The 26,254-nt window shown below is 35.7% G+C and overlaps 1 protein-coding gene across 3 annotated transcripts in view; it reads left to right on the top strand.

The window, feature by feature from the left end:
- Positions 1–26,254, top strand: part of MLLT3 (MLLT3 super elongation complex subunit) — a 289,127-nt gene that overhangs the window by 227,776 nt on the left and 35,097 nt on the right. For all 3 annotated transcript variants that reach the window (XM_027859116.1, XM_027859115.1, XM_027859113.1), the window contains one exon: positions 7,953–8,009. In XM_027859116.1, coding sequence (XP_027714917.1) covers positions 7,953–8,009 — 57 coding nt within the window. The remainder of the gene's footprint in view (positions 1–7,952; positions 8,010–26,254) is intronic.

Raw genomic sequence — 26,254 nt, 5'->3', positions numbered from 1 at the left:
AATTGTAGTAACTATCTCTTGGGATTATTTGTTGTGAGACTCATAAGATAATAAACACAAAGCACTTTGCAAATTTTAAATTGTTATGTAAATATCAGTGACTATTGTTATTGAATTAGTAATTGAATAGTCATTGAATTAGTAGTGCTTTTAAATTTGTAAGCATATTATATACATGATCTCAATTGAACCTAGCCATTCTGTGAGGTAAGGAGATACTGCAGATCTCATTATCTCCATTTTATAGATTAGGAAACTGAGGCTCTCAGACTTAAAGTGATCATTTACTAGTGATTAGACAGCTAGTTGTAAGTGTCAACTGTGGAATTTTAAGCCCAGTCTCTTTGACTCCAATCCATCCTATATTAGTAGCATAATAATGGTATAAAATGGATGGTAAACCTCATGAGTTAATATTACTAATAATTACAGTTAGTTCTCCACCAATAAGTCACTATTGTGTCCACAAGCTTTCATGGATCCAACCCTGTGTCTGGTGACTGTCCCAACATTCATGTTGCATGCAGTGTGACTCCATTAAAATACCCACCTTCTCCTTCTGTACCATGGACTTTTTGCTTCTTTGTGCTGAATGAGAGGATAAACCACACGACTTTTAGGATATGGTTGGAAAAATACTTGGAGCTCTGATAAATAGGGGCGCTTCAAATCTGTTCTCATCTCTGCTTCTTTTACTGTTGGGGAAACCAGATCATATAGTGGATGGAGCACTGAGAATCACTGACTTCCAATCTGGTTTTAGACTTTTACTAGCTGTATAACCCTGGACAAGTCTCCCTATTTCAGTTTATTTTTCTTAAAAATGGGGATAGAAATAACACTTACTTCCCAGGGTTGTTATGACAATAAAATGATATAAAATTTATAAAGTACCATGCAGACTTTAAAGCACTATCTCCATATTATTGTTATTGTATAAATGTTATCATCACTATCATTATTACAGTTTCTTACACTAGAATCTGGACCTTGTGACAATGCTGAAACTTTGTGTCAATTTCCTCTTTCAGAAAGTAGGGGGGCAATGGTAACAGATTAATGTGTAGTATTCTTGTGAGAAATAGCTAATTTAAATCATCATAAATCATTTGTAGTTATGTTCTGCAGGAACCATAAATCTTATTAATCAGTAATCATAATTTGATATACTTTCATGCATGCTAAAAAGAAAAAAAAGTATCAGGTAGTCAGAGAAGAATGACTAGATGTTTTAAAATTGATCACTGTTAATTCTTAGCACATCATAAATAAGGGATATCAGATTTTCTTCTTGTTACCGGAACTGTTCCTCCTCTAAAATTAAAGTTATCTGTTTCTACTAAGTGGTACTTTTGAAGAGAATGCAGTTTATTATTATATGGGACCATTTAAACCTAATGTTCTTCAAACATTTTAATAAAGCATAGGAAATATTTTTAAGTGAGATACAACACAGTCACTTATAAATATGTCTGCCCTAATTTTTTTTCAAGCACATTCAACCAAAAACATAGACTTTTTCATTATGTTAAAACAAAGGAAAATAAAGATTTAGTTCAATTAAATTCAACAAGTACTTACTAAGCACCTCATGGCAGGCAACTAATTTACATTAGTTGATTTTTTTTTAAAGAAAATGCTTATCTCTTTTGATGCTAGTCAGTGTGTCCTACAAAATACCTTTCCTTCAAAATAGTTGGTTTATTCATTGTTAGCAGAAAAGATGTCCTTTAAATTTTACATTATGATAACATTGAGTATTTTATTTGATTAAAGTTTTACTACCACTCTCTTTTGATTTTATTTACATTTTGTGTAGCCTTTTTTATTTTGTTTTTTTAGATTTACTTTCTTTGATAGAGGTCTCAAGTTTCTGTGTATTCTTCATAATTATCATTCCTTATAGTGCAGCATTATTCCATTACATTTATATACCATAATTTATTGAGCAATCCCTTAATTGTTGAGCACATATTTTATTTTCAATTTTATTGTTAACACAAGTAATTATGCTTTGTCCCAGATCTAGAAAGGATTGACTCAAGTACACAGCAGAAAGATGTTCCTAAAGGAATAGGAATCTTTTTCAAAATAAGAATTGAAACAAAAATTGCAAAAGAATAATCATTGCTATGACTATAAAATACCATTTGAAAACATACTTCAAATCACTCATAGAAAGGAAATTTAAAATGGTTTTGCTGTTCATCTCATGCCTTGCAAATGTTCAAAGAATGAAAAAATGCTATATTGCACAGAGCTATGAGAAGTAGTCACACTGATATGTTATTCTTTAAAGCATTTTTATCTAGTTCTTTTATTTTTGTTTCAATGCTTTCATTTTTCAATTATCTTTCCTTCAAACCCCTTAATCAGAGAGTCATTCCTTGCCACAAAAAAATTAAAAAGAAATGAGAAGCAGTTTAGCCAAATTAACCAATATTTTGGTCGCATTTAATAGAATATGTACAATTCCACATCAACAGTGCCACAACTCTGCAATGCAGGGGTTGAGTGTACATTTCCCCAAGTCTTTGCTGGTGCTAAGCTTTGTCATCAAAATTACATAACATTTCACTTACATTCTTATAATCATTGTGTGTATATTTTTTTCTTGTTCTGCTTCTTTTACTCTGTCCCAGTTCATATATCTTTCTTGCTTTTCTGAATTCTTCATATTCATTATTTCTTACTCTGTGGCTGTATTCCATTAAATTTGTATACCATGATTTTTTTAGTTGCTTTTCAGTGGGGAAACACTAGAGTTGTCACTCCATCCACAGTAACACTAATGGTGTTGTTGGAAATGTGAATTGGTCCAAATGTGTTCTGGACGTTCATTTGAAATCATTCAACATAAGTGACTAAAGTATTCATACCCTTTAATGATCCAATGGATGTATATATCCCATGGCAATCAGAACAGATCCTATTGACTCTTCTTATTGTAGTAAGTAAATAGGAATACACCTGAAGGGCACTGATTTGAGAATGGTCAAAATCCCCCCATCATAAGTAATATCATATATCATGAAATATTATCGTAGAGTAAGTAATCACATACACGAGGATTTCAGAGAAACATGGAGACATTTGTATGAACTGATACAAAATGAAATAAGCTGATCCAAAAGAAAAATTGCATGATGATTACAACAGTGTTAATTAAAAGTTTGATAAAAGGATACCAAATTTTCAATTACTGAAAAACCAAGCAAAGTCCTAGGAAATAGGAACTCATAGTCTGTAGAGGAGACAATAGGCAAACAACTATGTACAAACAAGGTGCAGACAGGATAAAGTGGGGGTAGTCATAGAGGTATGGCAGCAATTAAGGGGACTTGGGAAAGACTTCTTGCAGAAGGTAGGACTTTATCTGAGACCTGAAAGAAGCCAGGGAAACTAAAAGGCAGAAATAAGGAGGGAGAGCATTCCAGACATGGGGGGATAGCCCCCAAATATTCTCAGAATTTGAGAGATGGTGTGTCTTGCAGAAGGAACAGCAACAGCAACCATTGTTAACTGGTTTTCAGAGAACAAGGAGAGGAATAAGGTATATGGTGAAGCACAGGAAGGGCAGGTGTAAAGGGCTTTAAAAGCCAAACAGAGGGATTTATATTTGATGCTGTAGGCATAAACTCTGTCTTGAAGGTAATACATCCACATTTTATATGTGTGTATCTATTTATAGAAATATATCTATTTCTATGTGTATAGCTATATAGATGTATTCATAGAAGAAAAGGATGTAAATGGGTAAATAATACTAAATAAGTGTTAGTGATAGTCAACAAATTCTAATGTTCACTAATAACAGAATTTTCAGTAACTTCCATTCTTGTTAATGATTAATAGATATTTATTATTGATAATTGCTAATTATTATTGATCATATTTCCAACACTCCTATATTTGTTCTCTCTATTCTGAAGCCTAGAGGGCACATCTCCACTGTCTTTGATGAAGAAACTCATGGTCTTCTTCACTCAAGAATATGCATTTTAAAATTCTACGTTTATTAAGTGTCAGCGACATTTAAGACACTGTACTTTTGAAAACAAAATTTAAAATGTCATTGGCCTTTTTTTCCTTCTTAGCAATCTTTAAGTTTTCTCCACGGAATTTTTTTCAAAAGATAATGATATAGAAATAATAGAAACACAGAATTTCCACTTGAGAATGACTCTCAGAGACTATCTAATCCAACCTCTATCTCAACAGAAACTACCTCAAAGCATATCTGATGACAAGCTGTTGGCCATGTTCAAGAAGGCAGGCATGTACACATTTAAATTATCCTCATTGTTAGGACATTTTTCTTTATATCAGAATTATTCAAGGAGCTGTCTCTTTTTTGTTAATATATTTTTTAAAATAAGAAATTGAGCTTAATTGCAGTTTGATGCTTGTTAAGCTATGCTTGGTATGCTCATTGGTTTGAGCATTTCCTCCATCACTTCCTCCCCCACAACACTTAACTCTCCTCTATAGTTATTTTTCCTCCCTTTGCCCCCTGCCAAATCCTTCATTAGGGATTTATATGTCCTTCCTCTTTTTCAGTGTATTGAGGCTTCTCTAAACCACATTACTTGTTCCATCTACTGTCTACTATATAACTGATGTGTCCATTTTTCAGGGCATACATGTAATTGACATCATCTTTTATATATCACTTTGTACATATATATGATCTTTAGTAACATTCTGTGGTGGCTTGGTCAAGAAGGTTAATAATAGGTTGTATTTATATACAGTGTTTTACAAAAGTCTCTTCTTAATAGCAACTCTATCAAGCACTCTCATTTTGTGGATGAGGAAACTGAAGCCTATGGCTTTCACACTTTCACACAGCTAGTAAATGTCAAAACTCGAACTAAAACCCAGATCTTCTGATCACATCCCATGCTCTTTACAATGCTTGATGCTGCCTTTGAATTTTGTTGAAAGTGATTGTATCTAATGAAAAGGGTACAGTGGAACTTTCCATTGAGAGGAAAAATATCCTTAAGCTTCAGCAAGGGAGGAAGTGGGATAAGTTCCATTGGATGGGATTATTTCCCAGCATTGTGGGTATTTAAACACTGAAGCATATTATTTTGAGACTTTATAGAAGTTCTTTCCCTAGAGATATTTAAAAATAATAATTTTTTTATCTGCCTGGAATGAATTAAGTGTGGTCATGCCTGAAGGCTGTAGTAGGCTGGATGTCTTCTCAAAGTCATTCATCTTTCTTCCTGTGATTCTTTGACTAATAGCATCCTTATACCATTTCTCTAATTACAGATGAATTGAATATAGAATCATTTTTTTAAAATTTCAGATTTTTCCATTAAATTGTCCATTGCCTTTTCCTGCCTACATGTAGAATATTAATACCTGTAACACAGAATTTCATGCATTGATGAACTTATTCAAGGGTAAAAAATATCAGTAAGATAAAGAGCTGATTTTCATTTTGAGCTCAAAGATTTGTAAAGTCCTTTAAAACATTTTCATTTGATCATTCCAATAATACTGTGAAGTAATAAATATTGATATTATCATCCCAGGGAAATTTAGGCTTGAGGAGGTTATGATTTGCCTATGAAAGAAGAAAAGGGAAAGAGTGCAAAAAGAATGATATCTGGCTTCTTGTTGTTGTTTAGTCATTTCAAGTGTGTCCAACTCTTTGTCACCCCATTTGGGGTTTTCTTGGCAAAGATATTGGAGTGGTTTTCCATTTCCTTCTCCAACTCATTTTACAGAGCAGGAAACTGAGTTAGAGAGGGTTAAGGGACTTGCCCAGGGTTGTACAGCTAATAAGTATCTGAAGGCAGGATTTGAACTCAGGAAGATGAGTTTTCCTAATTCTAAACTTAGTGTTCTATCCACCTACCTGCCCCAGTATCTGACAGAGGAGTGATAAGATGGGAATAACTAGTTACTGTTAGAGGCTGGATTCAAAACCACGTCTCTCCTGAGTCCAAGATAATAGGCTTACTTATGAGGATGGCCTTAGAGTAGGGATTCTTAAACTTTTTTTTGGCAGGTGATGGGGTGGGTTATGGTCCCCCTGGCAGTCTGGTGAAATCTATAGACCCCTTTTCTCTTATTGTTTTATTTTATTTTATTTGCTTTTTTGGTGAGGCAGTTGGGGTTAAGTGACTTGCCCAGGGTCACACAGCTAGTAAGTGTCAATTGTCTAAGCCGGATTTGAACTCGGGTCCTCCTGACTCCAAGGCTGGAGCTCTATCTGCTGTGCTATCTAGTTGTCCCTAGACCCCTTTTCTCAATAATATTTTTAGATCTATAAAATACATAGGATTACAAAGAAAACCAATTACATTGAAATTCAGTCTTCAAAATATTTTAAAAAATGCCTTCTCTGAAAATTATTTTGTATCAATTTTTGTATGTTTGTATGAGGTTAACTCTAGCTTAAGAACTTGTACCCTAGAGTGAGGCTAGTAGTCATAGTCTTCATCAGGCTTTCTTTCAGATTATCTAGGACCAGCTAAGATATTTTCTAACTGCAGACAATGAGAAGACCTGCTTCTATTGATAGAAATTCTGTCTTCTTTAACCTTCAACTTTCAACTAATTATCATTAGTAGAAAGTAGGTACCCCTTTTGAAAAGCTAATCTTTAGAATGAAGATTGAAAGCCCTGAATTCCCATCCTACCCATTTTGTTAGTCATCCTACTGAGCAGAAATTCAGAGAGGAAATTGGAAGGAGGTGAACTATGATAGATGTGAACTTGGAGGTTTCTTTTCCCAGAATTGAAAATTTGTTTTAATTCCTTCCAGGAAATACTTCCAGAATAATAAATACTCTTGTCAGTTGTCATTGTTCAATAATACATTAAATAACTCGGTGAAATTAGCTATTAATGGGCAGTTGTGAACTAAACTGTAGTTAATCAATGCTTTTGGTTTTAATTCAATAAAAATGGGACATGATTTGCATTATTTAGATACAGATGTGTGAACTTAAATTTTTATTTAAAAAATCTCTTGTGAGATTTAAGTACCTTAAGTACCTTGAATGGTACATTTATTTTAAGGATTTCTTGATCAATCCAACTTAAATACAATTTTTAAGTGGTTTCACTGCTGCTAGTTAATTTAGTCTTCTTGTTGTCACAAAGGATACATCTGTTGTCTTGCGTGTATGTGTTTCGAGAAATTTCTTTTTTGTTTGGTAGCATGGTGGCAGCCAATTTGTCAAAATACTTGGCACGTTTGTAAAAAGGAAGAAAAAGGTAGTGATTTTTCTAAGTTATATATATATTTTTACTCTTAACAAGGAGGCTATATTTGTACACAAAAAGAATGGAATTAAATGTAATAGGATTAAGCAGTAATTTAGATTACTTGACCATTATATGTAAAGAAATTCTACTTTAATTTTACAATAATGTAATTTTCAATCTATATTATATCTCTTGCTTTGTGTAGTATGCTTTGAAGTTCGAATTGAACAACCAAACAAAATACGCACGTTTTTTATTAACATAATTTTCTTTATAAATTATTTAAACTCATGACGTTCTACCTCCAAATATCTTGATAGATTTTCCTTTATGTCCTTTTTAATGGAGCAATATCAAATCTGCCACCATTTTCTTTGGCTAAAAGCTATACATTTTATATGAAGTACTTTGGAAATGTTGCCTCCAAGCTCACCGTTAAAGTCATTCAATTCTCATCTCTTTTATGAGAATCTGGCGGGCTAATACACAGTTGCCAAAAGTATAGATAGCTTAATTGTTTTTTACTTTTTCAAAGCATAATAATTATTTCATATTGGCTGGCTGGACAAAATAGAATAATAAATAAGGTTGCATAAATTTTCAGTATATGTGCAATATATTTATATCACCTGTTATCACTTACAAATTAATATTTTATGATACTGTGGCAGCATTCACTGTACCCAACTTTTTTGATTGTGTGTTTTTAATGTTAACAGGGACATGCTGCAGATCTTTCAGAAGATTTGGAGAATCCTGACTGGAAGATGAGAGAGGTAGGTTATTTTTCTTCCCAATGTTATATTTCATTGCATCCTTTTCATTGGAGACATTCTCCTTTCAAAGAAATTGAAGAGCCTAGATAGCTTCATTCCATCCTGGAATATCTGTAGATGTAGAGCTAATAATAGGAGAATAGATTTAGTGTATCTATATAGAATTCTATATCACTGGATCATCTAGTATAACCCCATCACCTTGCTCCCTCCCCCACCCCACCCCAGTTTTAGAGGTGAGGCCCAGAGAGGTTAAAGATCTGTCAATAAGAAGCTTCACAATCTTGAAAAGGTATAATGTATAAGAGAATTTTCCAGATACTCTTGTGAATTCCAAAACTTTCATCATTTTAACTATTTTAGGGCAACTCAAATATTTACACAGGAAAATGGATCTGAAAGCTCATCAGTTTGGATGTTCCTTCCACTGACACAGATTGAAACTCGTCCATGTCTGCCATATCAAGGGCATACTCAATCCAAGTGTATTAGTAGGGAACCGCAGCTTTCTTAAACAATCAATAATCAACTATATCATGATTATTTTACAATTGAATGAAGGATGTAGAAAATATAAGCACCTACTGTGCTTACTGTTTGTTGATTATAAAAGAGCAATTAATTTGGCAGAGCAAAATGCTACCTTGAAGGCTGTCTCCCAATAAGGTACCTCCCATCTATGCTTAAAAATCATTCAAGATGCTTTCAAAGGTATTATGACAGAAAAAAAATTGTTCAATGAATTTCTGATTATAAGCATTGCATAAGACTTAAATAAGGGTAATGTGGGAAAACATTTTTAAAAGATTTAAGAGCTATGATCAGTGCAGCTATGCCTCAGAACTTACACAGTATACATACTACTTTTTGGTAGAGTGATAGTGGGTCTGTGGAAGCAGAATGAACTGTATTTTCAGACTTGACCATTATATGTATTTGTTTTTCTTGACTATAAGTATTTGTTACAAAGGAGGGCTTTCATCTTTTGGGTGGAGAATTGTGGGGATAGTGGGTGGGGTAGTGTTAGTGAAAAAAAGAAGAAAGAAAGCAATGTCAATGAAATATTTAAGAAAAAACACAGGCTACAGAAAAGTTCAAAAGGGATTACAGAGACAAGGAAATGTTGCTAATAACATGCTTAATTTAATATATACTGTTAAAAGAAGTTGAATGCCATAGAAATTCACATACAAGAATTTCATATACACATCAGTAAAATTTCACATATAAGCCTCTAGGTTTGTTTTTTCTCCCCCATGGAAATTTACGTGTTTGATATTTTTTGTCACATTCATAATTAAAAAGAAAACTTAATATTAAAAAATCCAATCACCCTAAAGATATGACACACAAACATTCCTGCAAAAAGAATGTAAATGGATGATTGATTAATACCTATCCTTGGCCTAGAAGTACCCACATAGCCTCCCAAGAAGAGTCAGATAGCCAAGGAGTTGTCTTTGCCCACCTGGAGGGAGAAGAGAAGGTAGCCTTCTCTATTCTCTCAACCAAGAAGAAAGAGAAAGAGTGACAGAAAAAAGCAAAGCCCCTCAGAAATCCTATGTTTTTTAGCCCTGGCTACTCCTGCGTTACTCTTCTTGCTCAGGTGATACCCTCCTTCTTGCCAGGATTGAGTCCTTGTTTAGACTTTTTCTCTTAAGGCTTGTAGACAACACTATGCCTTCTGTGTTACAGATTCAACCAGATATGAAGGTCAGTGGAAGCATCCTCCCCCTTTTTTTTTTTTTTTTTGGCTAGGCAATGGGGTTAAGTGACTTGCTCAGGGTCACACAGCTAGTAAGTGTTATGTGTCTGAGGCCATATTTGAACTCAGGTCCTCCTGAATCCAGGGCTGGTGCTCTATCCACTACGCCACCTAGCTGCTCCCTGAAGCATCCCTTTTTAAGGGACAATTTAATTCTCAGTCAAAAGTCCTGCCCTATTGATAATAGAAAGTTGCTTTCTCAATTCAGTGTTATGACTTGTGTTTGGAATCCTCTTTCTTGAGACTAATTTTGCTTGGTGGAATTGAGTGAGTAGTAGGGTTCAAGAAGTTGGCTGAATGTATCAGAGATCTAGTAATTTGGCACCTTATTATTATTATTATTATTATTATTATTATTATTATTATTTTGGTGAGGCAATTGGGGTTAAGTGGCTTGCCTAGGGTCACACAGCTAGTGAGTGTTATGTGTCTGAGGTCAGATTTGAACTCAGGTTCTCCTGGCCAGGGCCAGTGCTCTATCCACTGTGCTACCTCACTGCCTCCAATGGGCACCCCTTATTCCAGTCATCTTGAGGGTAACTTAATGCCACTTGATAATTGCAATATTCCCAAAGACTTCTAAGCAAGAAGCCTCATAATACCCCAAAACACAATATTTTTCCTAGTGTTTTCATTTATGTTTAGGTCTTCTTCCTTGCTTTTAGGTTTGTATTTTTTCTCACATTTCTTGTATATTATACTGTAAAGGGCCTTCAGAGCTTCTTGTCCAAATCTCTCATTTGCATATGAAGAAACTGACATCAGAGAGGTTCACTGACTTCTCTAAAGTCATGCAGATAGTAACTAGTGGAGGTGAGACTTGAGTTCAAGTTCTCTGATTCCAAACCTAGGACTGTTTTCTCTTGTACCACCCTGTTGTCAGCTTCCCCTTTTTCACTGCTATCAGCAAATGTGCTTCTAATTGATTTTGGTCTGGTCAACCAAGCCAGTAAGATAATTAGAATTATGTCAGAGAAGAGAAAATATACTCTGAATAAAGGTCAGCATGGTTTCCTACATGAATTGAGTTTGTTATATAGATTTTATGACATTGGTTGTTTCAGCTAATCAGAAACTTTTTTTTAATTTCTTTAATAACAATAGTAATAAACCTATATTCTTGGATTTTTGAGGCAATAGATAAGTGACATTCCCATATAGGGTTAAAATTGAGGTTGGATGTTCTACTTGTAATTTCCAGTGACCCTAAGAATATTATTTGCTTTTCTGCTTCTGTCATTTAATTCAAGACTTTCCTGGGTCAGAGGAATTAGTGACTGATCTAGTAAGAAACTGTTTGTTTTAGGTGAGGAATATGTTTAATAATAGTGTAATAAATAATTATTAAGTGAGTGTTGTATGTTGTACACTATTCAAGTCATTAGAGGGAGATAGAAAGGTTAGATATCATAAGATCCCTGACTTCATAGAGCTTTTAGTCTAATTACAATATTCCAAAAAAATATCCTTGGTGTGTAGGAGAGGCACAAAATAATTTCTTTGTGAAGCTCAGGAGCAGAAAAGTTGTAACCTATTTGAGGAAATACAGAAAACTTGGAGGAGAAAGCATTTGAATTGAGCTTTCAAAGATGAGTAAGAACTTAAGAGTTGGGAGGAGGCTTTCACGGAATGAAAAGTAGTCTATTTTCTTTGGACCATAAAGTATAGTTATCCCTTCCACATTGTGACTTTCTCCATCACAGTTTTGATATATCATGGGTTGGCATAAGAAATTAAGTGGGAATTTTTGGGTAGTTTTGTGGAAGCCCCAGATGACACAGAAAAAGTTTAGAAACTCAGAAATGCATAAAATATATGCATAGTATTGTATAATATCAATTCAAATTTTACAATAAGGTACTATAAACACCCCATAAAAGAAAAAGAAAAAGAAAAAATCAAACTTCTTATCCGGTAGGAAGAGAATTGAGATTGTATGCCATTGAGAAGGCATGCAATATGATATTAATTATACATAGGAAGTCATGCAAAATATGTTTCCATTTTAACCATCTCTCTCCCTTACCCCCAGGCAAGAAAAATGAAAAAAAGTGAAAAACTTATGCTTCAATCTGTACTCAGTTCATTAGTTCTCCCTCTGGAGGTGTATAGCATTTTTCATCATAGTCTTTTGGAATTGTCTTGGAACATTGTATTAATCAGAGTAGTTAAGTCATTCACAGTTGATTATTGTTGCAGTATTGCTGTTACTGTATATAATGATCTCCTAGTTCTGCTCACTCATTTTGTATCAATTCATACAAATCTTTCCAGGTTCTTCTGAAACCATTCTGTTCATTATTTCTTTTTTGGGGTGGGGGTGGGGGTTGAGGCAGTAAGTGACTTGCCCAGGGTTCACACAACTAGTAAGTGTCACGTATCTGAGGCTGGATTTGAACTCAGTTCCTCCTGATTCCAAGGCCAGAGCTCTATCCACTGCATCACCTAGCTGCCCCTGTTCATCATTTCTTAAAGCACAAAAGTGTTTCAGCATTATAAATCACAACTTGTTCAACCATTCCCCAGTTGGTAGGCATCCCCTCAAATTTCCACTTCTTTGCTACCACATAGATATTTTAATATTTTTTATATATAGGTCCTTTTTCTTTCATCTCTTTGGAATACAAACCTAGTAGTGGTATTCAAAAGATATGTACAGTTTCATAGTCCTTTGGGCATAGTTCCAAATTGTTCCCCAGAATGGGTGGTTAAGTTTACAACTCCATCAACCATACACTAGTGTCCCAATTTTTCCACATCTGCGCCATCATTTGTCATTTCCCCTTTCTGTCATGTGAGCCAACCTGATAGATGTGAATTATTTTAATTTGCATTTCTGTAATAATAATTTCAAGGATTTTTTTCATGACTATAGATAGCTTTGATTTCTTCTTCTTTCACATATCTTTCTTCAATAGTCATATCTGTCATTTGTATTGTAAACAAATTCTCTTCATTACTTGTAATTCTGAAAAGTATTTTCCTAAAGATGTAAAACAGATGATCTCTGAGTGCAGATGGGACAGTAGCAAAAGCTTATCCTCTAATCACTGAATGGCAGAAGGATTCACCAAACATGAACAATAAGAATAGTTTGTATGTCTGGAAGATAGAGGAAAGAATTGAGGTAAGACCTGTTAGGCTATGGTACTAGGTATTTTATTTCTATATTCATTAGTTTAAATTGATCAAATGGAGGTAATAATATCTGTAGTACCTACCTCATTTGGTTGTTTGTTTATATGTATCATCTCATTTGAAATCTATTTGAGATAATGTATGTAAAGTGTTTTGTGTGTTAAAGCATTATGCAAGTAAATTCTGGATGTTATCATCCACACATATGGTAGAATCTAATTGATATTAAGTCTTGATTTGCCTAGTTAGCATTTCACAGTTGAGTCTTTAATGGCAACCTTCAGAATTTTGAGATGCCAAGGTAGTAAATAAAAATTTTAATTGATACCTTTTGGCTTTTTTTTTTGTATTACCAGAATTTTCCCCATTATGCTACTGCCTTTCCCTCTCATAGAGACATTTAATATAATGAATATTTTTAAAAGGCAAAAAAGGAGAAAAAACTGATCAGAACTAATAATACATTGAAAAATTCCAAAAATATGTTCTGTTTAACACATGCATGGACCTTTCACCTCTGGAATTTAGTAAGATGTGTGTCTTTGGTTATTTTGGGGGACTACCATAAAAGTAAATGGAAGGACAAGATTTCTTACAAAAAGCCAAAGGGTGAATATGATGGAGAAGGATGGGGGAGAGGGAAGAAAGAGTAGACTATTTACATACTGCCTATTGTCTTCCAAGCACTCTGCTAATTGCTTTACAAATATTTCCTCACTTGATCCTTACAACAGCCTTGTAATTGTTGTTATTATCACCATTTTCACAGTTCAGGAAAATGAGGCAAACAGGTTAAGTGATTTACCCAAGGTCACATAGCTTGTAAATGTCTGAGGCCAGATTTGAATTTACCTTCTTCATTCCAGGTCCAGCACTCTTATCTACTGTTTCACTTTGCTGTCTCTAATAAATTAAAACAAATAAGATTATCAGTGTACTTTCAAAATAGTCAATTACATTGCATATGTATGAGTAGAAATAATAAAGACTTCCATCAATGGGAACAGTATCCTAAATGGAATCAGGAACTAGCTTCCCTAATGTGTTGAGCCCATAAGTAGGTCATGTTCTGAGAGGAATAGATACCTGGAAAACCAGTAAGTGAACTTCAGTGTCCCCGGAACTCATTATATTAAGCTCAATTCAGCATAATTCTGAATTACATATTATTCAGGAAACCATGACTGTCATCTTAATTGGACCATAAGAAATCCACATTTACTCATGGATTTCTTATTAGCATAGCTGAAAAATTGCCTGGTGTTCTTTATAAAGTTATTCTCAAAGATTGTACCTACGCTGAACCTCAAAGCAAGACGTGAATTCTGATAAATGCAAATGAAGGAGTGTTTTTCATGCATTGGGAAGGCACATATGAATGCCTGGAAGCAGAAGATGGAGTATTGAATTTGGGAATTAGCTAGTAGTCCAGTTGAGTTTGAGTGTATAGTATGTGAAAGGAACACATATTGAAATAAGGCTTGAATTGTAGGTATAAGCCAGGCTATTGAAAGCTTTAAATTACACACAGACATATAGACACAGTGACATGTGTATTGATGTCCATTTTATTCATTAAGAAATTGAGGCTGGGCAAGTTCAAGAGGTTAAATTTATTTCCTTCGTGTTTCTAATATACCAATTTTACACTTCCTCCATTACAAATAGGCAATTGCTTTGATAACAATATTTAGCACCAAGCATATTTTCATCTTTTTATGTATATAATATTAATGTTTCCCAAAAGGCCTTTTACAAATGCTAAGTTTGCATATATTGGTCAAATTTAGTATAACATGGTTATTGTCAGTGGGATGCAGGTGTTGGCATAATTATATTATTAGCAACACTGCGGTCAAATTAAGACTTCTTTACATGTAGTATATTCCTGATAAATATCAATCTGTTGGCTTACTGGATCTAGAAGATCAAAAGGCATTGCATATGGTTCTAATAAATCAAGTACAGTCATCAAATCTACAGACTGTTTTCCTTGGCTAAAACTGCAGAGTTTTACTTACAGAGCCTTATCTATTCCTAAAGGTTCCCTGCCAAACCAAATTTAACTTACCAAGGGTACAGAAAATATATTACTCCCCAGCTGCACTCTCTGTACTTTTGAAGTTCAGAAATTCTATTGTGTGACTATCTATAATATTTGTCCTTTTTCTCCCCCTTGCTTTTATATCCTATGAATGATTAGGGATTTATTCATATGGATGTGTGTGTGTGTGTGTGTGTGTGTGTGTGTGTGTGTGTGTGTGAGAGAGAGAGAGAGAGAGAGAGAGAGAGAGAGAGAGAGAGATTCAGTTAAAGATTAGAGTCTGGGAGTCATGAGCCTTTAATCCATGAATGAAATTTATGTTAAATAAAGGAGCCTAATTAAGTTTTCTAACAGGAAATATATTAATCAATAAAAAAAATACTCGGATTATTTTTTTTCTATTTTTAAGTATCAGTAAACGCTTTATGTAAGGGTGGGGGGTGTTGTTGATTAACTATAATAGCTGGTCACACTTTGTGATACATTTACCCATTGATTTTGTATGCTGTAATGAGGATTTGAATTAGAGGGAATAAAAGAAAGGTGCCATAGTGGGAAGAGTACTGGATTTAGAGTCAGAGGGCCTGGATTTGAGTCCTAATTCTGCTATTTATTTACTGTGTATGGATGCAGGCAAGACACTTCATCCTTCTGATCTTTACCTTCTTTATAAATAAAATGGAGGTAGTACTATTTACACTACTTACTTACATAGTCTTTGCCAGGAAAATGCTTTGTGTGACTTAAAAAAATAATAGCTGCTATTTACATTGTGTTTTATTTATTTTTAGTTTTCAATGATCACTTCCATAAGCTTTTTAGTTTTAAATTTTTCCCCCTCCCTCCCCAAGATGGTGTGCAATCTGATATAGGCTCTACACATACATTCCTATTAAACATATTTTCACATTAAGTCATGCTGTAAGGAAGAATTAGAACCAATAGGAGAAACCACAAGCTATTATTTTTTAAAAGAATGATATGCAATAGATCACTCCTGACAAAACAATAGATCTATTCCATTTCATATATATTTGTTTTTCCTTCTTTATTGAAAAGTATGCTGGATTTGCAGTCAGAGAATATGGATTCTAATTCTGACTCTGCCACTTATCTGATCAAGACAGTAATCCAAGAAAATTCCAAAGGACTCATGATAAAAAATGCTACCCACCTCCAGAGAGAGAAAGAGAGAACTGATGAACTTTGAGTACATATGGAAGCATACCTGTCTTCTCTCTGGACTTCACTTTCGTCACCTGTAAAGTGAAGGGGTTGGACTTAATGATATCTAATATTCCTTCTAAATCTAAATCAGAGATCAAATGTTCTTAGTATGATCTGCATTAGCTGAATCTCATGACTAGTTCTCGTTCATTCTCTCTCTCTCTCCCTCTCTCTGTCTCTCTCTCTCTCCCTCTCCTACTCTTTCCACACACAGAGATATATAATTTATTTCATTAAATATTTCCCAATTCCATGTAAAAATTTTAACATTCATACAAAAATTTTTTGTTTGAAATTCTTTCCCTTCCTCTTGCCCGTCCTTCAGCCCTTGAGAAGGCAAGTAGCATGATATCAGTTCTACATGTGAAGTCAACATATTTCCATATTAGCCATGTTGCTAAAGAAAATGCCCCAAAATCTCAAGAAAGGTAAAGAGAGTAAAAAAAAGCATGCTTCAATTTGTACTTAGAGTTCATCAGTCGTCCCTTCCTCCATCTCCATCTCTCTCTCTCTCTCTCTCTCTCTCTCTCTCTCTCTCTCTCTCTCTCTCTCTCTCTCTTTCTCTCTTTCTCTTTCTCTCTTTCTGGAGGTAGATAGCATTTTATGTCTAGGGTTCTTTGGAGTTCATTGTCTTGATCAGAGTCACTAAGTCTTTCGTAGTTGATCATCATTACAATATTGCTGTTATCATGTACAATATTCTGGTTCTGTTCACTTTGCATCAGTTCATTAAAGTCTTCCAGGTTTTTCTGAAACCATCCTGCCTATCATTTCTTATAGCATAATAGTATGCCTAGCTCTTTTGCAGGCTCATTTTCCCTTAACTCACTTTTCCAGCTTTGTAACATTGTACTCTTCCATCATCCATCTGAAGTACTAAAATAAGCTTGTATTCTAAAGCGATGTCACCTTCAGTTGTCATATCTCTTCCACTGGGCAAAGGAAGTTCTACCCAAAGATCTCTCAAAGTATGGAAGAAGTGAAAGGTTGGAATTGGGACAATAATGATAACAATATTTGTTATTTATGTAATGCTTTATTATTTGTGAAGTCTATTATGCATATTTATTTTAATTGAATATCAAAACAATCTTATAAGGCAGCTATGACATGTGTTATTACCATTCCTATTTTATAATTGGGAAAACTAAGGCTCAGTAAGCTTTCTCTGTAGTCACATAGATAATAAGTATCATAAGCAGTACTCCAATCCGGATCTCCCCTGACTGAGTTTCGTGTGCTTTCTGCTTTGCCCTGTTGCTTTCCACATGGGATATTCTTCAAAGTGATTTCCTACCAGTTTTGCTGTATTTTAAGACAGAAGTCTCAAGCATTGTGGTCTCACAATACTCTTAAAAGTTAAATAAGACACAACCCAAGCCCTTATCGAAAAAAAGTCTAGTAGGGTGTATGACGTGTACACAGGTAATAAACTCAAAATAAGAGCTAAGTTCATAAAGGAGATGTAAATCAAGTGCTATGCTGAGGTGGAGGGGAGTGAAGATCATTATCAGTGGGAAGTTCAGGAGAGATTTATACGCTTATACTCTTAAAAGTTTTTATACTTTATATTTTTAACATTTATTTAGGATACACTCCCCTGCCAAAGATACTTTGTTGATGCGGACTATATCTATTGATACTTGCCATATTAAAAATGAAAACATCTTAGTATTTTGAAAATAATTTTGACCTCATAGGCTCCCTGAAAGGGTCTCAGGGACCGCCGGGATTCTCCAAACCACACTTTGAGAACCACCGTTTTAAGAGATTTTCCTAAAAGAACTTTGCTTATAGAGATATCTTCCCATTACCTAACTTCCCCATATGAACTAAGACAATTATTCCTTTTCCTTTTTATTCCCTAAGCTGTTATTTATCACAGCAGTGCGCTGCACCTAGTAGGTACTTGTCGAATTAAATTGATTTAACATATGTGGGGCCTGGCTTTCTGACATTGTTAAGACTGACTCTAGTGTAGTAATTTGAGACTGCAGTAGGGTCATGGCCTAATGCTGGGACTAGTCCATTCATATGACATTTTGATGACTGCAGGATCATAATTTTATGTCCCATAAAGCATTGAAAGGCTAAGCACGGACTTTGTCTTTTTTTTTTCTCTCCTCTCTCTTTCTCTCACTCCCCACTCAAACACATGCACAGTTGGCAAATCAGAGTGGAGGGATTTGAATCCAACTGTGTAAAAACTTTAACATCTTATCTGCTTCTCCATCTTGCCTTGTGACATTCTGATTGACTCTCACAGCTTCAGTGAACATTTTTATGCAGATGACTTCCAAAGCAACACATTCAGTCCTGACTATTCCTCTGATCTAGTATCCTATATTTTCAGTTACCTATTGAATATCTTCTCATAGATAACCTCTAACAAAATGGGAACAAAATAGTATTTAGAATTTTTCCTCCTGAACCTGCCTCTGTTTTATTTATGTTCCTCTGACTTTCATTATCCCAATCATACAGGCTTTAACTCACCTTCAACCCTCCCGCATTCTCCCCTACCTAGTTGCTAATTACTCTTGTTTTTATCTCCTATCTTTCTCCCTACCCTCAACACACACTTCTTGCTCTTCCTGAATACTACAGTAGTTAAGGGCTTTTTGCCCATACTAATGCAATTACCTCCTAACTGGTCTCATTTTAAAAATTTGTTTTTGTTTTTGTTTGAAACTCCCTATCTCAACAACCCTTGACATTTAGTGGCTTGTTCAGTCTCAATCACAGGCTCAATCCCACTGCTGATCAGTAGTACCAAAGCTTTAACCTGCTCTGTTTGTCTGTCCTGAGCATGTTCACCCCTCCTTACATCCCCCTCCCCCCCCCCCCCCCATCAGAAGCTTACCATTTTGGTGTTGGACTCACTTTCCTTTAGTCCTGTTCTGAACTTCAGTTCTGAATTCCCAAACTCAAGGAAAATCCCTCGAGTCTCCTGAGAAGTGGGCATTATAGGCGTGTGTCACCACTACCAGCTTCTCTTGCCATTCTAATCCATTCTTTGCTCCTGTACTTTGATCATGCATCTGGAGATTGTCACCCTATGTCAGGAGCAGTACCAGCCTGAGCTGAGACCAACCAATATGCTAAATCCCTTTCTGACTCTTCAAGGTAAACATAGACAGTGGGAGAAAAGAGGGGAGAGTTCAGCAAGTGACTGTAATGTGTACTCTAAAACACATATAAATCAACCACAGATCTCATACTCCTGGAGATTTCATTTTGGGTAAATAGTATATGTTAAGAAGATTTTATATCACCATAAGTTTTTTCACATTTGCCTTCTACCCTTCCCTACTGTGTACTCTTACTGCCCCATTATGGCTGTCATCACTTTCTGTCTGCTGCTTCTTAAGGGGTCTTCTTGCCTCATTCTCTACACCCAAATGTATTACTAGTGGTTAAATTTTCCTTATACATAATATGACCTGTCTCCTTCTCCCAAATTCTTGGGTACCCAATCTTAACTCCTGGGTATATTTGAGGATAATTGTTTTATAAGCAAAGCTTGTATATGAGCCACAAATAAAATAGTAAACTATTTAATTAGGGCAGAGTGGCAAGGCATCTTGGAGGAATACAAATTGCCAGTTCAATTGTTTCTTCTCCATTAGATCCTGTAGGAGGTTGCACCAAGTTTGTTTAGGGGAGTAGATGGAATTATGAGTTGCTTTGTCTTGGGTCCTGGGTTGCCAGGTTCTTCTGAAACTTGAGTTAAGGGATATCACTGAACACATACCTACATGGTCCCTATTCTTTCTGCTTACTCCAGTCATTGGTCCTGTTCCCATCAGGAAGTTGTCTCTTTCTGGGCTTTATAAGTGGTGCTCCCTCCCGCTGCTCATCCTCAACACTAGTCCTGTTCTGGTACCCATTATGAATGTTTCATCTTCACAGTTTTCTTTTTCAAAATCAACGTATGCTTATGCCACAATCCCTTTGTCTAAGCGTGAATTTCTCAGCATTCTGACTCTTGGGGTTTCTTCCAACCAGTGTTAACTCCCTTGCTTTGGCCATTATTGGTTGTGAATTTGAGGAGGAGTCCTGTTTAGGGTAACATGATATGACCTTATTAAATACAAATCTTGTCATTTCACTGCTTCAGAATTCTTCGATGATTTCCTATTACCCATGAATAAAACTGAAATAGATTAGCCTGGCCAGAATTTGATGCTATATAACCTGATGTCAGGCTTCTTTTCTGTCCTTATCTCAAAATGTGCTCTTCTATGTACTTTTATAGTCTACTTAAACTGGACTACGTGCTATGTCTAGTGCTTTGTCACTTTCTTTACTCATGCTATTTCCTATTATTAACCCTCTTCTCTTTTTGAAATCCTATCTTTCCTTTAAAGACTGGCTCAAGTACCATCAGTTATGAAAAACCTCTCCTGTACTTCCTACTTGATAATAATCTTTACCCTCCCCCCCACCTCAGCATAGCACTTGATTTACATCTCCTTTATGAACTTAGCTCTCATTTTGAATTTATTATTTTTGTACATATCATGCAGTCGTACTAGACCTTTTTTGATGAGGGCTTGGACTGTTTCTTATTTAAACACCATATTTCTCCCACAATTCTCTGCAGAAAATAAGTGATTAATTAATTTTAAATTCAAAACTGGGTCACTTGACTCCAAGGCTAATTCTGTTTCCATCATATTCAAGTATTTGTATCATCATCATCATCATCGCTAGCATTTATGTAGCATTTTAAGGTTTGTAAAGTACTTTCTATAGGTTAACTCAGTTGATTTTCATAGCAGCCCAGTATGATAGGTGTTATTACATCTTCATTTTTCAAATGAGGAAACTGAGGCTAAGTGACTTGACCAGAGTCACACAGCTAGAAATTATCTGTAGCAGGTTTGAACTAAGATGTTCTTGACTCCAAATCCAATCCTTTAGCTGTCTAAAAACCAAATGGTGTTGACCATAGTAAAGGTCTAGTCTTGGAGATATAGATGGATGAAGTGATATTTTAAAGAGGATATGTTTCTGATAACAAAGGTATTATTTGGAAATGGATTTGAAGAGTAAATATGTTTGTTCCTTCTCCCTGGCCTTTTGTGTCAGAAGGATGCAGTATCTTCTAGGGGGTGTCAGCTTTCCATTAATATAAAATGACAGAGAGTACAAGGGAAAGAGATCTAGGATAAAGGGAAATTTAGTAATAATATTATTCTTGTGCCCATCTCCCCCCATAAAAAAAAATCCTTCTTTGAAAATGTAGCTCAAGTACCACCTTCTTTGTGAAGCCTCCCTCAAACTTCCTCAAAAAGTCTCAAAAAATCTCTTGAATTCTCTTGTCATGTATCATGTTATATTGTAGTTATTCATGTAATGGGGAAGCTGGGTGTTGCAGTGGATGGAGCACTGGACCTGAAGTCAGGAAGACTGAATGCTTCTTGAGTGCAAATCTGGCCTCAGACACTTAGTAGCTGTGTGACCTTGGGCAAGTCACTTTTCGCTGTTTGCCTTGGTTTCTTCATGTGTAAAATGAGCTAGAGTAGGAAATGACAAACCACTCCAGTATCTTTGCCCCCAAGTGGAGTCACAAAGAATTGGACACAACTGAAAAACAACTGAACAACAACAACAAATTCATGTAATTCTCATGTCCTTCTCCCAAATTTTACCTCCATATAAGGACAGGGACTATTTCTTAGTTCATAAGTGCTTAACAAATTTCAAATTTGAAACTAGGTCTTCTGATTCTCAGGCTATTGTTTTTTTTTTCTACCATATCCTTTGTTGTATAACAACACCAACAACAATAACAACAATAATAATTCTAGTATCTAGCTCAGTCCTCTGTACACACCAAGGAACTTAGTAGAGAAATAACATGATGTAGTCAGAGATACAGAGGTTCTTTCAGTAGATTGGGAGTAAAAAAGGAAACAGGTTCAAATCCATCCTGTGATACTCATTGACTTTGTGACCATGGTCACAAATAAATTAATCCTTTTATTAAGGGGATTTGTTCTGTGCAGTTTGGATTCAGTCAAAGGGCCACACTTGAGGACCTAGAGGGCCACATGTGATCTTGAGACTGTTCCCTATCCCTGCCTTTGACTCTGACAACAGTGCCTTCCATGGCACTGCCGTTTTCTTGAGAGCTCTTCTGTTTTCTATTAAAAGCAGGTGTTCGTGAATTATTTTTATAGGCTGTAAAATACTTAATATATTTTATTTCAGTTTTATGCCGAGCCTACTTTCTGAAGAAATTGAAGTGACTCATAGAATTACAGATAGTGCAAGGGTTTGAAAATAAGATATTTGAGCATAAAACAAGAATATAAAATATTAACAAGTGTTTTTCAGCAGGTATTGAACAAATTCTTATACTTGGCCAGTAAATATTAATCTTTAAGTTACTTTGGCATGCAATTGAAATTATACCATTTTCCTTTTCTAACAATTAATTTCTGACTAATTTGTTAAGAATAGTGAGAGTGGGGATGAGAGAGAGGGAGCAGGCTCACAGAGAAGAGTGGAACAGGATCCTGTGTATATGTACACAGGCTTTTCTTGGCAAAACAGGCCACTTTAAGATGAATAAAGGTGGAGGTAGTGGGGGAAGACATCTGAATGATGTGAGATGATAGAGAAGGGAGGAGAGGGAGCACTTTGTGAATCGCCTCACTTTTTTTTTGGTGAAGGATGAAACAAGATCCTTGAGGTTAGGGATCCCACAGGTAACCTGAGAAGCAATGAAAAGGTTTAGAATAGCTGCTGTGGTGAGTCAAAAAGCATCCCCCTCCCCAGGCCCCTATTAAACTCCTAAGGAATTTCCCATATAGATGCTAAATTAAAGCACACTTTGTAAGGTAGCAAACCCATGTTTAATATGATATGTAGTCAGAATTTTGAAATTATCTTTAGAATTGTAACATCAAAACATGCGGGGATGCAATTAAAGGTGTAAGCTATTCATAGTGAAATACAAGGGTCCCTTTCTGTTGTAAAACAGGTTTTGTTGTTACCCTCACAACCTTAGGAATATATAAGAAATCAGTATTTCCTTATACCTTCTTATGTTCAGTTATAATGTGAGAGGAAGTAGAATCTCAGTAATAACAATTTGTCTTCTTCTGGCTAGGTTTTGTTTCATTTAGTCTTTTATCGGTCATGTCTGACTATAACCCTATTTGGGGTTTTCTTGGAAAAGATAATGGAGTGGTTTGCCATTTCCTTCTATAACTTGTTTGACAGCTGAGGAAATTAAGGCAAATAGGATAAAGTGACTTGCCCAGGGTCACATAGCTAGTGAGTGTCTGAGGCCAGATTTGAATTCAGGAAGATGAGTCTTACTGACTGGAGGCCTGGAGCTCCATCCTCTGGGCCACCTAGTTGCCCTTTTGGGTAGGAGCATATCATTTAATATATTGTGCCTTTTATTAATTGTGAACTTTGTAGACTGAAATCATTAATGTTTATCAGGTCACTCTGGAATTATGAGATATTTTAGTTACTTGCCTTACAGTAGGCCTGCATGCCATATGGCCTGTGGCCTGCTTTTAGCCCTCCAAAGGATTTCGGGTGGCCCACAAAAAATGTAGAGGATGTAAAAAAGAAAGTAAAACTGTACCGAGTACTTTGTCCATCCCCCACTTAACCTGCCTTCCAGTGGTCACTATTATTGTGCTGTCACTTAACTTGGCAGGTGGGTTGCCACTGAGCACTGTCTCCTGTTTGCCACGTGACCCATGGCAACCAACCATCATCAGTCTGTCTCTAGTCTGAGAGGAGCGACAGTCCTATCTTTTCCCTGTGTTTTCGGTCATTACTGGCATTGAACAGGGACAAAGTGAGTGCAGCCACATGCCAAAGCAACAGACACCTGCTATGCAATGAGCGTAAACAAGGTGAGGGCATCTTCCTTTCCCTCTCTTTGTGGCCACCCACCAAATTACATGAGTGTTTGATGCTCTCTCCAAGGTCAAACATTCAGTTCAGTATTTCTTTGTATGTGAGCAGTTACTGTGGAGATTTTTTCGTTCTAACATTAAAGTTTTTGGGATGACTTTATAAATTGAGTGATAGAAAGAAACAGAAGATGGAATCAGAACATAGAGTGTTTAAACTGGAGTGGACAAATAGATACTTGTTTACTTACATGAGAGACAAAATATTGTGCCTTGTTTGCCGAGAGGTAATAGCTGTTTCGAAGGAATACATTTTTCTTCACCATTTCAAATAAAAACATCCTGACTTTAGCAAATTGGACACCAGTGAAAAACACATTAAAGCATACAAATTGTTGAAAAATCTCAGTGGGGGACAATGGTTTTTCAAGAAAGTAAACTCAGAAAATGAGACAGCTACTAAGGTTAGTTTTCAGGTTTCTAAAGAAATTGCTGCTGCTGGGAAGTCTTTTACTGAAGGTGACTTCATAAAGAATTGTTTGCTGATTGCAGTTTCTGGATTATGTCCTGATTTAAAAAAGTGTTTTGAGAAATAGTTTAATCATTAATTATACTTTTGCTTGGAAAGTGAGTCACTAAAATCCTATCTGTGACCCAAAGAAGTTTAGCCTAATTTAATTTTGGCCCCTACCTACTCCCAAGTTGTACAGGTCTGCCTGACAAGATTTATGGAAAGGTTTATAATTTTTCTGCTTCTTTCAACCTACTGCCTCTCAGGGAAATTGTATTTCCTTGAGCAATTAGCTTCCAAAGGCAGTTAGTATTTTTCATTTCTCAGGTACAGCACCTTACTCAAAGGCTGCTTGTCTACAGAGGCTGAGCAAAAGGAGATATGATCTTCTCTTCCATCACATGCTACGGAATGAGTCCAAGCTGGAGTGGTGGGAAAAGAGCATTGAATGTAAGGATCAGAAAGACCTGGGTTTCTGTTTTGGGGCTAGCTGACAGTTACTACCCGTGTGACTTTTAAATCAGTTCACTGAACCTGCTTTATCATCTATTAAACCTTAGTCTCATTACTTCATGGGGTTGTTGTGAATCAAGTGTGTTTGGTATCATCAAGTATTGTGTGAATGTGAACTTGTATTTAGGTAAAACGTAGTTAGGAGAAAAGAGTGAATCATACTTAAAAATTTTTTTTAAACAGATAACTTCATTTTCTGTTATTTTATTCTAAATGGGTATAAGAAAATAGTCTTTTGTTAAGCAAAAAATTGGAAAGTAGAGATAACAAAAATCATATTCCCAAAAGCAGCAATTCTCAGAGTGTGGTCTGGGTACCCCAGGGGGATTCCCTGAGGTACTTTCAGAAGGTCTATAAGTTCAAAACTATTTTCATAATAATAATTGTTTTAGTTTCTGATATGATGAATATCATCAGCTAAGTGTCACAGTAGATGGATGCTGGACCTGGAGTCAGGAAGACCCTTCTTCCTGAGTTTAAATCTGGTCTCAGCCCAGACCCTGGTTTATTTAAAAATCCCACCACAGCTAAAATCCTTCACAGTGTGGCTCTACCCCAATTCCAAGTTGTTTATAAATTACTATTATTAGGCACTGAAGCCTTCTTTCTAGCTACACTGGCCTAGGCAGCTAACTCCAACCCCAGGACATAGCACATTACCTGGTACCACAGTGAGCACTTAATGAATCTTATCAATCGTCTGACCAGTTGGCTTACTTGGCATTCCTGGGGTGTAGAAAATATTCTGTCTCTTTCTTACCTTTTTATAGGTTAGCTCCTCTCACTCCTGTCCAATTCTCTCCCTTCTCTCTTAGCTCCCATCAAGACGTATTTCAGTTGCTACCTCTATCAAAGAGGTCTTTCCTGATTCCTTCCCTTTCCTCCCTACCTTGTTCTCCAAAGCATCTGTGTTTATTTTGTGTATATGCTATATTTCCTTATCTCGGTTTTGTCCTTACCATGTAACCTCCTCAAGGGTAGGAACTGTCTCATTTTCTTATTTGTGACCTTGCCATCAATCACAGGGTTTAACACATAGTTTAGGTGCTTAATTGTTGGTTGATATAATTAAACTGGTGAGCTTGGTTTGAGTTGTGGTTCTGTTACAAGTGCCTACACTCTTTTAAATAGTCAACTGCATTTATAGCCTTACCTCGG

This window comes from Vombatus ursinus, unplaced genomic scaffold (assembly GCF_900497805.2).
Source record: "Vombatus ursinus unplaced genomic scaffold, bare-nosed wombat genome assembly UNPS02014158.1, whole genome shotgun sequence".
Taxonomy (NCBI): domain Eukaryota; kingdom Metazoa; phylum Chordata; class Mammalia; order Diprotodontia; family Vombatidae; genus Vombatus; species Vombatus ursinus.
The sequence above is the reverse complement of the archived record's forward strand: the minus strand, read 5'-3'. Positions and strand labels throughout refer to the sequence as shown.